Raw genomic sequence first — 16,722 nt, forward strand, 5'->3', positions numbered from 1 at the left:
AAGAATGACAAATAAACTGTGTGAAACAAAAGTTGTAGCAAAATTACAGACAAGATTTACTCATTGTTAAGCCATAAAAGTTAAAACTCAGTGGCGATTTACCTGTTCAGAACCCAGGCTGTCTGCTTTCTTCAAATTCTACACAAGGAGTTAGTTGTGTTTAAACCTTTATCACTTGATACAGAGAGTCCTTACTTCTTAATGTCACTGCTGGAATATTCTTTCTATTTCGGGAGCTTGTGGATGGGTTTCAGCCAATGTCTGCGGGATAGCTATAAGTAGAAATGCAGTGCAATGTTCAAAAGTTATGAGCCTTGATTTAAAAACTACTTATCATGTGTGAAATGTAAAGATAAACACAAGGGATTCTAAAGACACTGAAAAGGTAAACACAAGGGATTCTGCAGACCTTGGAAATCCAGAGTAACACCACAAAGTGCTGGAGTAACTCAACTGGTCAGGCAGCGTCTATGCAAATGAATAAACAGTTGATCTTTCAGGTGGAGACCCTTCATCAGGACTGGAAAGGAAGGGGGTAGAAGTCAGAATAAAGTTGGGGGGGGATGGGAAGCAGGACAAGTTAGAAGGCGTTAGGTGAAGCCAAGTGGGTGGGGGAGGGGGATGAAGTAAGAAGCTGGGAAGTAAACAAGGCAAAGTGCCGGAAAAGAAGAAATCTGATAGGAAAGGAGGGTCGATCATAGGAGAAAGTGTAGGAGGAGAAGAAGCATTTGGGGAAGGTGATAGGCAGGAGAGAATAGGCAAAAAGCCAGAGTGGGGAAATGAAGAAGAGGGAAGGGGGAGGGAAAAAAATCCTGAAGCTGGAGAAATCAATGCTCATGCAATCAGGTTGGAGGTAACCTAGATGAAACACACAATGCTGGAAGAACTTAGCAGATCAGGCAGCATCTATGGGGAGGTATAAACTATTGAAATTTCAGGCTGAAACCCTTCATCAGGACTGGAAAGGAAGGGGAGAGAAGCCAGAATAACAAGGGTAAGGTGTAAGGTATAGCTGGAATGTGATAGGTGAGATCAGATGAGGGAGAGGGGAATGAAGTAAGAAGTTAGGAGGAGATAGTAGGCAGCCATCTATCCTAGGGGATCATGGATTTGTGCCTCTGGTGGACTGTGCCCTCTCTAGGGCACAAGCTTGGGTGAGAAGATTTGAAGAACCGGCTGTTACCTATGCAGTGGGCTCCCCCTCACAACGTCACTGATGTAGTCCAAGGGAAGGGCAAGCACCGATACAGCTTGGCACCAGTGTCGTTGCAGAGGTTGCCAGAGTGAAGTTGTAAACAACATCAAACTTCCGTAGGGACCCCAGCTCCGGATTTCTTCCTCGGGGTTTACTCCTGAAGCCTTTCCCATGGGTGGGTATGCCGCAAGGCAGTGGAGGTTTAAAATCGGAGTTTTCCTTCTCCCCGGTAGGCTGCCGTCCCAGGCTGACGAGCCCCAGCTGCCCGAAGTCTCTTAAGGTAGCCAAATGCCTCGTCATCTAATTAGTGATGCACATGAATGGAAGAACAAGATTCGCACTGTCCCTACCTACTAGGAGGAGATAGGTATTAGGTAAGGGGCTGAATAAGTTGTAATCTGAGAGACAGGAAGGTGAATTCCACCTTTTCAGTTTGGCTTCTTTCCCCTTCCTTTCCAGTCTTGATGAAGGGTCTTATCCCAAAACGTTGACTCTCAATTCCTCTCCATATATGCTGCCTGACTTACTGGTTCCTCCAGCAGTTTGTAGGTGATACAAAAATGTAAAGGAATGTATTTGAATAAAATGAAGCATGAAGCGATATTTTCTCCCCACCCTCATTCCTTTCTCCTTCCTGCCAGAGGTAGTATCATTTGCTGTGACACAGATGGGGCACGGGAATACAAGAATGATCAGATATCTAATATTTGCTGCTTCCTGATAGTAATAAGTAGATAAAGATAATTAAAAAGGGATACAACCATGTTGTCTAAATAGGCTGCATCACTGAAGAAAAAAGGCAGGTCATATGAGAAAAGAATAAAAGACTATGTTATGGTACAGTGAGAGAAATTCATACAGGAATAAAGTATTTGATGGCTCTTGGCCTGTACTTGCCAGAGTTTAGAAGAATGAAGAGGCATCCCATTGAAAGGCTTAGTTAGAGTGGATATGGAGAGGTTGTTTCTGATAGTGGGAGACCATAAGATCATATAACCATAAGATATAGGAGCAGAATTAGGTCATTTGGCTCATCGAGTTTGCTCCACCATTCAAACATGGTTGATCCTTTTTCTCTCCTCCTCAGCACCACTCCCCATTCTTCTCCCTGTAACCTTTGATGTCGTGTCCAATTAAGAGCCTACCAAGCTCTGCCTTAAATACACCTAATGACTTGGCCTTCACAACTGCCTGCAGCAACAAATTCCACAAGTTCACCACCCCCTGGCTAAAGAAGTTTCTCCGCATCTCTGTTTTAAATGGACGCCCCTCTATCCTGGGCCTGTGCCCTCTTGTCCTAGACTTCCCCACCATGGGAAACATCATTTCAACATCTACTCTGTCTAGGCCTTCCAACATTCGAAAGGTTTCAATGAGATCCCCCCTCATCTGTCTAAATTCCAGCGAGTACAGACCCAGAGCTATTAAACGTTCCTCATATGGTCACCCTTTCATTTCCGGAATCATACTTCTGAACCTCTTCTGATCCTTCTCCAAACCCTCTCCAATGCCAGCGTATCTTTTCTTAGATGTGGCACCCAAAACTGTTCACAATACACAAGGTGAGTCCTCACCAGTGCCTTATAAAGCCTCAACATCACATCCTTGCTCTTGTATTCTAGATCTCCTGAAATGAGTTCCAACATTGCATTTGCCTTCCTCACCACGGACTCTACCTGCAAGTTAACCATTAAAGTGTACAGAACAAGGACTCGCAAATCCTTTTGTATCTCAGATTTTTGGATTTTCTCCCCACTTAGAAAATAGTCTGCACATTTATTTCTACTACTAAAGTGAATGACCCATGTATTTTCTCCGGGGAGAAAGACAAGGTGGGGGGGGGGGGAACCAGAGGATGGGCAAGGGGTATAGTCAGAGGGACAGAGGGAGAAAAAGGAGAGTGAGAGAAAGAACGTGTGTATAAAAATCTTTCTCCCCGGACCTCCTGTCCCATGATCCTCTCATATCCCCTTTGCCAATCACCTGTTCAGCTCTTGGCTCCATCCCTCCCCCTCCTGTATTCTCCTACCATTTTGGATCTCCCCCTCTCCCTCCCACTTTCAAATCTCTTACTAACTCTTCCTTCAGTTAGTCCTGACAAAGGGTCTCGGCCTGAAACGTCGACCGTACCTCTTCCTAGAGATGCTGCCTGGCCTGCTGCGTTCACCAGCAACGTTGATGTGTGTTGCTTGAATTTCCGGCATCTGCAGAATTCCTGTTGACTGCCTGTAAAGAGTTTGTTTGTTCTCCTTGTGACTGCATGGGCTTCCTCCCACATTCTAAAGATGGACAAGTTAGGGTTATTAAATTAGAATTGCTATGTTAGCAATGGAAGTGTGGTAACACTTGCTGGCTGACCCAGCACAATCCTCACTGAATTGAACTGATGCAAACAATGCATTTTACTGGATGTGTGACAGATAAAGCTAATATTTATCTTTTGTTTAGCTGGGGGTGGTGAATCTGTGGAATTTATTGCCGCAAACGGCTATGCAGGGAGACCTTCGGCTCCAATATTTTGAAGAGGAAGGAAGTGTTTCCCACCGACCAAGCCGAAGTTTATTTAACCCCATCTCTGCAACAGAATAACATGCAGTGCATACTGTGATTGCTGTATTACATTTAAATCTATTTAAATGATTATAAAGCCTCTTGAGATTACTTTAAATTATGAGATGTTGTAAAATGTATTTCCTTTCTTATTTGTTTTGCTATTTAAGGAACTATGATGGACATACATTTGATTGCAAGTATAGAATTGAGTATAGACTATGAAAGTTCCCATTGCTGAGGAATCCTGCCATCTCAGCTCATCAGAGATTAGGCATTAGAAAGCATAACAGTGGGTAGATTTAATTAAGTTTGAGGGAACTAGGTATGATACCAAAGACACTTACAAATTTCTACAGATATACCATGAAAAGCATTCTACATCAAAGTTGCTGGTGAACGCAGCAGGCCAGGCAGCATCTCTAGGAAGAGGTACAGTCCTGACGAAGGGTCTCGACCTGAAACGCCGACTGTACCTCTTCCTAGAGATGCTGCCTGGCCTGCTGCGTTCACCAGCAACTTTGATGTGTGTTGCTTGAATTTCCAGCATCTGCAGAATTCCTGTTGTTTATGAAAAGCATTCTGACTGGTTGCATCACCGTCTGATATGGACGGACTACTTCACAGGATGAGGAAAAGCTACAAAAAGTTGTAAACTCTGCCAGCTCCATCATGGGCACTAGCCTCCCCACCATCCAGGACAGCTTCAAAGGTAACCCCACAAAAAGGCATTATCAATCATTAATTACCCAACATTGCCCAGGACATGCCCTATTCTCATTACTGCCATCAAGGAGGAGGTACAGGAGCCTGAAGATACACTCTCAATATTTCCAGAACAGCTTCTTCAGAACTCTGAACGGACAATGTACATGTACACTAACTGTATATATATTTCTTTATTTAGCTCTCTTTTCACACTACTTAATTAATTTTAAAAATAGTTATCTTTGTAATTTATAATTTTTATTACGTATTGCAAAGTACTGCAGCTGCAAAACAACAAATTTCACTGACATATGCCAGTGATATTAAAACTGATTCTGATAGGGTAACTAGCTAGTACTGAAATACTGTCCAGGAGACATCTGTCAACTCAGAAAAAGAATGTCTTACCACCAGAAGGGATGGAAAATTTTATGAGGATGTTGCCAGAACTGGAGAATCCAGATGAACTGTATCACGACTTGCTATACCCCTCATCCACTGTCAGAAAGTGGGGAGTGTTATAGACACCGCTCAGCACGTCACAGATACCACTCTCTCCTTCACCCACTGTCTACATTTTTACTGCTTTGGTAAAGCAGGCAGCAGCCACGGGCCTGAATGACTTCCGCCCAGTTGCGCTCACTCCCATCATTGCAAAGTGCTTTGAGAGACTGGTTCTATCACATCTGAAATCCTGTCAGCCCACTACCCTGGACCCCCATCAATTTGCTTATCGCACCAACAGGTCAACAGAGGAAGCCATCTCCATGGAACTTTACTTTGCCGTGACCCACCTGGACAGTCCCAACTCTTACATCAGAATGCTGTTCATTGACTTTAGTTCGGCATTCAATACTGTGATCCCCTCCAAGCTGATCGCCAAACTTCACCAGCTTGGTATCAGCTCATCCCTCTGCAATTGGACCTTGGACTTTCTGACTAACAGACCCCAATCAGTTAAGTTAGACAATCTCTCCTCCTCCACTCTCACCCTGAACACCGGCATGCTTCAAGGCTGTGTGCTGAGCCCTCTTCTGTACTCCCTTTTCACCTATGACTGCGTACCTGTACATGGTTCTAACTCCATAATCAAGTTCGCAGACGACACCACGCTGGTTGGTGATCAGAGGGGACGACGAAATGGCCTACAGGGACGAGGTCCAGCACCTGTCCGCGTGGTGTGCCGTCAACAACCTGGCCCTTAACACTCAGAAAACCAAGGAGATCATTGTGGACTTCAGGCATGCTAGGAGCCACACTCACATCTCCATCTACTTCAATGGGACTGTAGTGGAGCATGTATCAAGCTTCAGATTCCTTGGTGTCCACATTTCCAAGGATCTCACCTGGTCCCTGAACTCCTCCATCCTGGTCAAAAAGGCACAACAGTGCCTTTATTTCCTGCAGAGCATCAAGAAAGCATATCTCTGTCCCAGGATACTTTTACCGCTGTACCATTGAGAGCATACTCACCAACTGCATCTCAGTGTGGTATGGCAATTGTCCCGTATTGGACCGCAAAGCACTCCAGCATGTGGTGAAAACTGCCCAGCGGATTATCGGCATCCAATTGCCCACCATTGAGAACATCTGCCATAAACGCTGCCTGGGCAGGGCGAAAAGCACTAGCAAGGATGCATCTCACCCTAACCATGGACTTTTTACTCTCCTCCCATCTGGTAGGCGGGACAGGAGCCTCCGCTCCCGCACCAGCAGGCACAGGAAGAGCTTCTTCCCTGAGGCTGTGACACTGCTGAACCTCACATCACAGCATTAAACAGTATTGCACCCATATTGTACTGTCTCAGTACTTTTATATTTGTGTGCTGTAGCATTTACTTTTTATTCACAGTTATTTTGTAAATACGGGTTTCCCCCGCTATCCGAAGGTACAGCGTTCCTATGAAACAGTTCGTAAGCTGGAATGTCGTAAAGTGAATAAGCAATTACCATTTATTAATATGGGAAAAATTTTTGAGCGTTCCCAGACCCAAAAATAACCTACAAAATCATGCCAAGTAGCACATAAAACTTAAAATAACGGTAACATATAGTAAAAGCAGGAATGATATGATAAATACACAGCCTATATAAAGTAGAAATACTTTTCTGCAGCACTGTCTAGCGCAGCAAAAATCTCGTGGAAGCACTCTCGGCAGAAACACTCTGTCCAGTAACCTTTAAGCTATGAAGCTGCCAAATCATACCAAATGACACATAAAAATACACAGCCTATATAATGTATGTAGTTTCACTTACCGGAATCGGGAAGACTCCAATAAATTGCAGTTTCATCACAGTTAAACACTTGCTTGTACGAATGACCACCTGACACAATCGGCAATCACCTCTGATCTGGGCCAACATTTACGAGCCGGGCGGCACCTAATTAATTAGCTTGTTTATTTTGGCTTTTTTCTTAATGATGTACTGGGTGCGTCCCAACTACCGCTGCACCCCTGCATTCTTCGCAGCAATGTATCGGTCCGTGGCCCGGAGGTTGGGGACCACTGCTTAAACTATGGAGCTGCCCTTGCCTCAGAAACCGATCAAACCACCCATGACTACCTTTTCAATTAAATTAAATTAAATTAAAGGCATCCGTTAGTCTTGTGAGTCCATGGGTCTTCACTCTCCAGGGCGCAGGCCTGGGCAAGATTCTATGGAAGACCGGCAGTTGCCCATGCTGCAAGTCTCCCCTCTCCACGACACCGATGTTGTCCAAGGGAAGGGCAAGAGCCGATACAGCTTGGCACCAGTGTCATCGCAGAGCACTGTGTAGTTAAGCGCCTTGCTCAAGGACACAACACGCTGCCTCAGCTGGGAATCGAACTCACGACCTTCAGATCACTAGTCCAATGCCTTAACCACTTGGCCACATGCCCACCACGTGACTACCTTTAAATTCCACTTTCGCAACACTTTCATCACCATCGTCCAGTGCTTTCTGTTTCAGCTTATTAAAAAGACTGACTGATTTCTCCTTAAGTATAAGAAAACATAACGGACCACCACGCTTTGTGCACCCATCAATCCACTCAAGCAATAGACTTTCCATTTTATCCATTATTGGATGCCACTTTGCTACGAGCAGAACCAACAGTAACATCGGCAGCTTTCAAAGTCTTTCTCTCTGCATATAAATAGTGCGAATGGTGGACGCAGGCAAGTTCAACGCGCGGACAATGTCCTTACTTCATTCACCATGATTGAAACGCTTAATTATGTCTAGTTTTACGCTAAGTGTAACACCCTTACGAGCTCTTTTAGGCTTTTCTGACACCTTAGAACTCATCTTGCTAACAGATGCACAAAATAAATTGAGATAAAGCACGTGTTTAAGCAATACCGGCTAGAATGCAGTTCCGGGAGAGGAGCTTGGCTGTTCGGGGGCGCACTGCCTTTTTTTGTAAAAATGAAAACACCTTCTGTAGGCGAAAACAGGTAACTAATGTAGGTCTTTCGTAACAGCGAGGTGTCATAAAGCAAACGTTCGGAAAACGGGGACCACCTGTAACATTATACTTTGCATTTCTGGTCAGATGCTAACTGCATTTCATTGGCTTTGTATCTGCACTTGGCACAATGACAATAAAGTTGAATCTAATCTAATAATCAAAGACCACACTCACCCTGACATAATGTCTTCTCCCCCCTCCCATCAGGCAGAAGATACAAAAGCCTGAAAGCACGTACCATCAGGCTGAAAGGCAGCTTCTATCCCAAGTTAATGTTGTTGTTGTTAGGCCCTCTGCTCTCAGTGGAACATAGGTCAGTGATGACCTCCCGTCTCCATTGTCCTCTGAAGTCAATGGTATGGTTGGAGTTAATCAAAACTTCTGCAATCTGTTGCATCCACTGTGCAGGGGACTAGCCTGTCCAGCTCTCACGATGGGGATGTAGTGTTGGAGTTTGAAAGGCAACGCTTATGAGACTGTTGAATGATAAAGGACTCGACTTCACACTCTACTTCCACCTTACTGTTTGCCTGCACTGCACTTGCTCTGCCACTGTAACACTTTATTCTGCATGTTACTGAAATCCTGAGCAACACAAACAAAATGCTGGATCAACTCAGCAGGTCAGGCAGCATCTACGTTGGGAGAATAAACATTCGATGTTTCAGGCCGAGGCCTTTCATCAGGACTTTTCATCACTCTATTCTGCATTCTATTGTTGGTTTGCCTTGTAACGCCTCAATGCATTATTATAATGAAATAATCTGTATGGACAGTTTACAGGGCAAACTTCTCGCTGTACCATGGCACACATGACAATAATAAACTTGAAGGAAAAATGACTGTGTAGATTTAATGAAAGGGTGTAAAATTGCCACTTCTCCGAAGATTGTCATCTTGTTATGGCGGAGAGGCTCGGGAATTCCTGTGATCCCAAGAGTGATGCTGTCTGGAGCATAGTTCCAGGTAGGGTCACCCATAAGGTCAAAGGGGAGATTCCAGACAAAGAGTGATCCAACAGTGGGGATGGCAGAAGATGTGACACATCACAACGTCAGTGAAGGCAGAGGAAGTCTGCAGCAGTGAAGGGTCCCCAGTCGTCTTACACTCCATGTCAGTCACGGGACCCTGATCCTGATCTGTCAAGGACTGTGTGGTAGCTGCCACATCAGCCTTCCCACATTAAACAAAGTCACGCACAGGCGTTCTCCAAGTGGAGGCACGGAAATGTACTGTTCTGCGCAACACTTTACATACAGGCAACCCGGGTTCAAATCTATCCATACTATCCTTTGGCCTCAACAGTCACATACCTACAGGTACTGACTGAAATGTTTCAACAGTCTTCCCCATTGAACCCAGGTTCAATTCCTGCTGCTGCCTATAAGGAGTTTGTGCATTCTCCTCTTGACCGTGCGGGTTTCCTCCAGGTGCTCCCATTTCCAAAGGTGTACGGGTTAGGATTAGTGAGTTGTGAATATGCTAAGATGGTGCTGGAAATGTGGCGACATTTGCAGGCTGCCCCCAGTACATCCTCGGCCTGTGTTGGTTGTTGAAGCCAATGATATGTTTCAATGTATATGTGCCAAATAAAGCTAACCTTTCATCTTAAAGATAAGAATTACATTTTGCTCTCCATTCGTTATTGTTTTTTTCTTATATTACCTCAATATGATGTTTGATCTGTATTAATGACATGGAAAACAAAGGTCTTCGCAGAACTTCAGAACATATGACAATAATAAACCAACTCATAGATCAGAAAAATGCTGCAGAAAGTTGAAGAGTATATTGACCAATACTAAACTAGGCATGACAACCCGCCAGAGAGTACTGAAATGTTACGTTTATCCAGTTATGTTATATGGCTCAGAATGTTGGACAATATCTAGCAACATGAGGAACGAATTGTAGCAGCAGAGATGTGGTTTTTGAGGAGGATGCAAAGAATATCATGGACAAAACGAGTATCTAACAAGGATGTCATGAACAGAGCAAACACAAAGAGAAATAATGTATGAGATCATGAAAAGGCAACGTAACTTCATTGGACATGTGAATAGGAAAGAGGAGTTAGAATGCACGGTAATTATGGGAAAGATTGAAGGGAAGAAAGCAAGAGGAAGACAAAGACAAATGATGATGAAGACAGCAGCCAGAGAACTGGAAATGAATACCAATGAATTGATCCACTTGACCCGAAACAGGAGTATGTGGACCATGGCAGTCAAAGCTCAAACTGGGCATGGCACCTGATAATGATATATTTATTATTGTAATTCATAATTTTTATTATATCACCGCAAAATAACAAATTTCACGACATATCCCAGTGATATTAAACTTGACTCTGATTTTTTTAGCTCTGGTGTTTCTCTTGACCCTAGGTTGAATTTGTTAAGGCCTTATCTGTGAAGCAGACTCACCTATTTAGATGACTCAGTCACTAAAGCAAAACACAATCAATTTCCTTTCTGCTCTGGGATGCAGTTTTAAGCCGTTTTTCTGGAGGGGGGGAGGGTTTTCTTCGCTAACCTGGAAGAAGGAGATAGCTAAGGAACGGTTGCCACGGAAACGGCAGCCCGGATTGATTGCGCTCCCCAAACGTCTCGTAGGGCGGCGCGATGCAGGACGGGCTACTGGAGGATTCCTCCTGTTTGCCCCACCCCCAACCATCGCGAGCGGGGCTCGGCTGCGCTGCACGCCGGGATAGCGGAGGAGGTCGGCGAGTCCTCCGACATTAAGATGGCGGCGGTGGCCTCCAAGCCCAATTTCGCCGTTGTCTGCTCTTTCCTCGAGCGCTATGGCGCCTCGCTGGAACTGCCCGAATTCACCTTCCCCGAGCTGGAAGAAGCGCTGGAAAATAAAAAATCGGGTAAGGGTAAAATAAATCTCCTCAGGAAAGACGCCACAAGATGGTCATTGTGAGGTAAATAGACGGCTCACCAGCATCCCCCCCTCCTCATGCCTATTATGTGTGGTAATCGTGCATTGTTTGCACGGCCGTCAGAATAAAAACTCCTCCCCGATCTACCCCCTCACTCAGACTCATCAAAAATACTTATTTTATAAACGGATTACAAATGAATCGAAAACCAATTGCCATTTTCAGGCGCCTTTTAACATCACGCATGCGCATGCACCTCATGAGACTTCCTGTTAAAAGTAATGCAAAAAAAAATAAAAATATATATATATTATTTATTTTGTTTTATCTCTGATCGCCATCTTGCGCTGACTTGTTTTGCGTCCCTCACATTTCCCGCCCTGTGTTCTGGATGTTGTTCTTTTCCATTCATTTAATTTTGTTTACTGTATCTTTAAAATATGCATAACTCGTGTTGGTGCTTACAGTATGGTTTTGTGTATTCTTTGCCTTTTCCACATGACCTCTTCAAACTCCGCCTCCTCGCCCAGGCAAACATTTCTAAATCAAATCAAGGCTCTACAAAATGTCATTCTTCCTGGTGAAAACAAGCTGCTTAATCAGTGCTCTATTTTATGCTATTTATATAAACACGATCCTCCAGTTCAATCTGTTGTGACATCACCTTTACTAAATTGTTAATAGAAACCTGTTGATGATGCTTGATGAAGTTGAGTCACTTTGAGGTGATAATGACTGTGTTGCGCTGTTGCTTGTTAACAGTTCCACTTGAACCAGAATACTGTAGGAAATTCTGTTGAGTAGTGTGTGTGTGATTATTGCAAAATGAACATTCCACATATAGGATCTTTACATTTGAAGACAATTGTGCATTATTTTCTATCTTCATTTCAGATCAGCTGTAACATGTAATTTAGTATTGTTTTGTGTTACAATAGCCCATTATATAAATTTCATACTAGCTCTGAGGTGTTGTTCATAGAATTGAGATTATAAGGGTGTCCATTAAGGACCCCTACCACCCAGGATGTGCCCTCTTTTCATTGTACAGAAACCTGAAGGTACACACTCAGCTATTCAGGAACAGTTTCTTCCTCTCTGCCATCCAATTTTTATATGGACATTGAACCCATGAACATTACCTCACTGCTTCATCATTTCTACACTACTTTTAATTCAACTAATTAATACACATATATATACTTTAATTGATTTACTTATTTTTTCTATATTATCATGTATTGTACTGTTGCTGTTAACTTAACAAATTTCACAACATATGCTGGTGATATTAAACCTGACTCTGATTCCGAAAGCATCAAAATGCTATTGAATGATGGTTTACATAATGTTTTGCATGGGTAACACACACAAAATGCTGGATGAACTTAGCAGGTCAGGCAGCATCTATGGAGAGGAATAAACAGTCAGCATTTATTATTAGGACTGATGATGAGTCTTGGCCCAAAATGTCAACTGTTTATTCCTCTCCATAGATGTTGCCTGGCCTGCTGAGTTCCTCCAGTATTTTTTGTGTTACTTTAGATTTCCAGCATTTGCAGAATCTCTCGTGTTTCTTTTGGATGGGTTGCTAAGATAAAGATAGAAGTGGGAATAGTCTATATAGATCCTATCTTTTGATTCATAAAGTGTCTGAAAATCTGTCTATCACAGTCACTAAGCATCCACAGACTGTTGTGTTGGAGAATAACAAAAGATTCACAACTGTGTGAGGAAGAAATGTCATCTCATCTTGGTACAAAATGGCTGATCTTTTAGACTAGGCTTCCTGGTTCTGGTATGATTTCCATTGTGCAGTACTCAGGAAAGCTGGTGGAAAAATTGTTGCATTCCTAGCTGGATTGCGTTAACTGCATTTGGCTAGGTTAATAATGAAAAATAAAATCAGCCAGTATTTTGGGACATGTACCTGAGAATAGGATTGTGCTACATGGTGGTTAGACTCATAAAAAAAATAACAAAGCTCTTGAAAGAGTACTTGGTACTTGTAGTGTTAAACTAAGTCTGAGGAAACTATATTGCTAGAAGGAACAGTAGATGGAAATGTATTAAAAGTGGGGGGAACAAAATAATGTAAAAGTGAGGGAACAATTTATTTAAGCAATAAAATTTGGGCACCGTAGTAGCAGTTAGTGTGATGCTATTACAGCTCGGGGCATTGGAGTTTGGAGTTCAATTCCGGCATTCTCTGTGAGAAAGTTTGTACATCATTTCTGTGTGCACATGGGTTTCCTTCAGATGCTCCAGGTTCTTCCCATCGTCCAAAGATGTACCTGTTAATTGGTCATTGTAGATTGTCCTGTGATTAGGCTAGGGTTAAATTGTTGGTTTGCTGGGTGCTGCGGCTCATTGGGCTGGCAGGGCCTGTTTCATGCTGTATTTCTAAATAATAATAATGAAATAAATCTGTTGAGAAGCAAATGAGCAAAACAATTTAAGGTAAACACAAAAGGTTCTGTAGATGCTGGAAATCTAGAGCAACACACACAATTTTCTGGTTACTTGGTGTTAAAAGCTATCTTAGATGCAAACACCATGGATTGGTGGGTTTTCTCATAGGTTTTTAGTGGGGGAAATTAACAGACCTTACCTTGATCTGAGAAAAGGTGAAAAAGTAATTGGAAAATTGGTAGCTAATACCAGTAAAGGCAAATTATTTCAGGTATAGACCATAAGATCCATCGCAATTGCTTTTCCTTTTAACATTTGCAGACTGAATTGTATATTATTTTCTGTCTTTTTGGATATTGGCTATAATTGTGTAGTTTAGAAGTATTGCTTGTGTGATAATAACCCATTATATAAATTTCATACTCAGGCAAAATAAATACGAAGAGTGCTCAGTTAGACATAGGAAGAGCTGAGATTATTAGGGAAAGCATCAAAAATGCTGAAGAATGATGAGTTGTGTTATATTTTGAATGTTTTTCATTTTTACATCTAAGATAATGGGGCTGAAATCCATAATCAGGTTTAATATCACTGGCAAAGGTCGTGAAATTTGTTGTTTTACAGCAGCAGTACATTGCAATGCATAATAACTTAAGTTACAATGAGAAATTAGACAGCTGGTGGTGTAGTGGGATCAGCACTGGACTTCAGGGTGAGTGGTCTCTAGTTAAAGAAATATATTTATTTAGTAGTACAAAAAGAGAGCAAAATAAAAAAAAATATTGAGGTAGCATTCATGGGTTCATTGGCCATTCAGAAATCTAATGGTCGTGTGGAAGAAGCTGTTCCTGAAGTGTTGAGAGTGTGCCTTCAGGCTCCTGTACCTCCTCCCTGATGGTAGCAATGAGAAGAGGGCATGTGTTGGATATTGGAGGTCCTTAATGATGAATGCCACCTTTTTGAGGCATTACCTTTTGAAGATGAGTTGCACATGATTTGGCTTACAAAAATCCAACTTTATGAAAATTCTTCCCTACATTTGTAAAGCATTTTCAAGTGAATAATCATAAAATCTTTCATGGTATTAATTTAATTGCTTAATACTGTATGCTATTAAGTTTAATTCTGAACAGAGATTCTGCAGGCGTTGGAAATCCAGAGCACCACGCACAAAATGCTGGGGGAACTCAGCAGGTCAGGCAGCATCTGTGGAAATGAATAAACAGTTGACATTTCAGGCTGAGACCCTTCACCAGGACAGTTTAGTTCTGGGTAGTTTTAGTGGGATTATTTAATGAAATGAAAGAGTGTAGAGTGTATGTACAGTAATATCACATAGTAGCTAGAGAAAATGGCTGTTTCCAACTTGTGGAGTAATAGGCTTGTCTACGGTTCTCAGGAACTCTTACATAATCAAGGGTATGCCTGTTCAATTGAAAACAATGAAGTGAATTGGTAGGCTGATATTGAACAACACCCTTACTAATAGTGAAGTCCAGAATGTAGATATCTCAAATCTAACATTCAGGGAAATTATTTAAAAGTGATTGCAAGAAATATTTCTGCACTTTGCAGTTCCTAAAGAGATGCGAGAGACTATAGGTGTTTGAAATCGGGAGCAATGTACACAAACTGCTGAAAGAACCCAGTGGGTTAGACCAGGGGTCCTCAACCTTTTTTGCACCGCGAACTAGTTTAATATTGACGATATTCTTGCCGACGGGGTGGGGGGGGGGTGTTCAAGTTCAACAGTGCGTGACAGGGAATGAGGAAAGGTGCAGCGGACTCGTATCGTTTCATATTGGCAAATCATGTCGTTTCCTTGCGGCCCGGTAGCACATCTTTGGGGCCTGGTGGTTGGGAACCACTGGGTTAGACCATCTCTGTGGGGGAAATAAACAGTCAATGGTGCCATGGTAGTGTAGAGGTTAGGGCAATGCTATTACAGCTCAAGGGTTTCAAAGATACATTTAATGTCAGAGAAATGTATACAATGTACATCCTGAAATGCTTTTTCTTCGGGACGTTCCAGAGTTAAATTTCAGCGCCAGTCTGTTAAGGAACCTCTTTGTATGTCCTCTCCATGGAATGTGCGGGTTTTCCCCATGTGCTTCAGTTTTCTCCCATAGTCTAAAGATGTACCTAGTCATTGTAACTTGTCCCATGATTAGATTAGGGTTGTTTGAGACTGTGAGGTTTGCTGAGGCGGCATGGCTTGAAGTGCTGGAAGGGCTTATCTAAAGTAAAAGTAAATAAAAATTTTGGTTGTTCATTTCCCTCCTGCCTGAGCTGCTGAGCATTTTGTGTGTATGGTTCTTAAGGAAGTGTGTTGTCTCACGCTAGATATGAAAATCTATCAATAGGGATAGATACTTGAGGAAAGTTGAATAATGAAGGATGTGAAAACTCAGAATATGAAGCTATTGTTTGTAAATATGGCTCTGAGTATGCAGGTATGGAGTATTTAACGTATTTATACAGTGCTTTGATTGTAACATTCCATTCCTATTTCTTGTTTCAGAAGCTGTAATGTGGACTGCCAGGTTCATTAATTCTAAAGTTCCAGCCAAGTCACTTTTCAGCTAGTCATATTTAATTATGCAAAAGAAGTGTGATCATGTCACTGTAACACATGGTGGTTGTGTGAAGGGAAACTGCTAGAACTGTGGTGTTATTTTTTTCATGGTTCTGGATACAGATTTTTGATTTCCCAAACAGGTTTAAGATTTGTCAATATAGAACACTACAGCACAGGAACAGGCCCTTTGGTCCATCAAGTCTGTGCCAAACTGTTAATCTGCCTAGTACCATGGACCTGCACCTGGACCATTACCCTCCACACCCCTCCCATCCATGTACCTATCCAAATTTCTCTTAAATATATGAAATTGAACCCATATCCACCACTTCTGCTGGCAGATGGTTCCACACTCACCACCCTCTGAGTGAAGTAGTTCTCTCTCATGTTCCCCTTAAGCATTTTAGCTTTCACCTTTAACCCATGACCCCTAGTTCTAGTTTCACCCAACTGTCTGCATTTACCCTATCTATACTCCGTGAAATTTTGTATACTTCTGTCAAATCTCCTCTTATTCTCCTATGCTCTAAGGAATAAGGTCCTAACATATTTAATCTTTCCTTATTGTTTCCCTCCATAGTCCAAGATATACCAGGTAGATTAATTGGTCATTGTAAATTGTTCTATGATTAGGTTAGAGTTAAATCGGGGTCATCGGGGAATACTGGGACGGCGTGGATCAAAGGTTCGGAAAGGCGTAGTTCACACCGTATCTCTAAATAAATAAATAACTGAGGCCTTCAAGTCTTGGTAACATCCTTGCAAAATTTCTCTGTATTCTTTCAATCTTACTCAAAGCACAAGTACATATATGTCACCACATACAACAGATTCATTTTCTTGCAGGGATAATCAATAATCCATAATAGAATAATAGCCATAATAGAATCAATGAAAGACCAGACCAACATGGATGTTGAACCAGTGTGCAAAA

General features: G+C 42.4%; 2 protein-coding genes across 7 annotated transcripts in view; one reads left to right on the plus strand and one right to left on the minus strand.

Annotated features, from left to right (window-relative positions):
* aamdc (adipogenesis associated, Mth938 domain containing) overlaps window positions 1–10,762 on the minus strand; it is a 35,633-nt gene extending 24,871 nt beyond the window's left edge. For 2 of the 6 annotated variants that reach the window (XM_072262561.1, XM_072262562.1), the window contains exons 1-2: window positions 10,338–10,762; window positions 103–272 (exon numbers count right to left, since the gene is read on the minus strand). The gene's annotated coding sequence lies outside the window, so the exon portion shown is untranslated. Of the gene's footprint in view, window positions 1–102; window positions 273–409; window positions 513–10,337 lie in introns of those variants that run through there. The other 4 variants (XM_072262565.1, XM_072262566.1, XM_072262564.1 and 1 more) reach the window with 3 other exon arrangements.
* Window positions 10,346–16,722, plus strand: part of rsf1a (remodeling and spacing factor 1a) — a 111,877-nt gene continuing 105,500 nt past the window's right edge. The window contains 4 exon segments of the mRNA XM_072262560.1: window positions 10,346–10,378; window positions 10,380–10,419; window positions 10,422–10,583; window positions 10,586–10,786. Of these exon segments, the coding sequence (XP_072118661.1) occupies window positions 10,346–10,378; window positions 10,380–10,419; window positions 10,422–10,583; window positions 10,586–10,786 (436 nt within the window).

The sequence above is a fragment of the Mobula birostris genome, chromosome 7 (genome assembly GCF_030028105.1).
Source record: "Mobula birostris isolate sMobBir1 chromosome 7, sMobBir1.hap1, whole genome shotgun sequence".
Classification (NCBI taxonomy): domain Eukaryota; kingdom Metazoa; phylum Chordata; class Chondrichthyes; order Myliobatiformes; family Myliobatidae; genus Mobula; species Mobula birostris.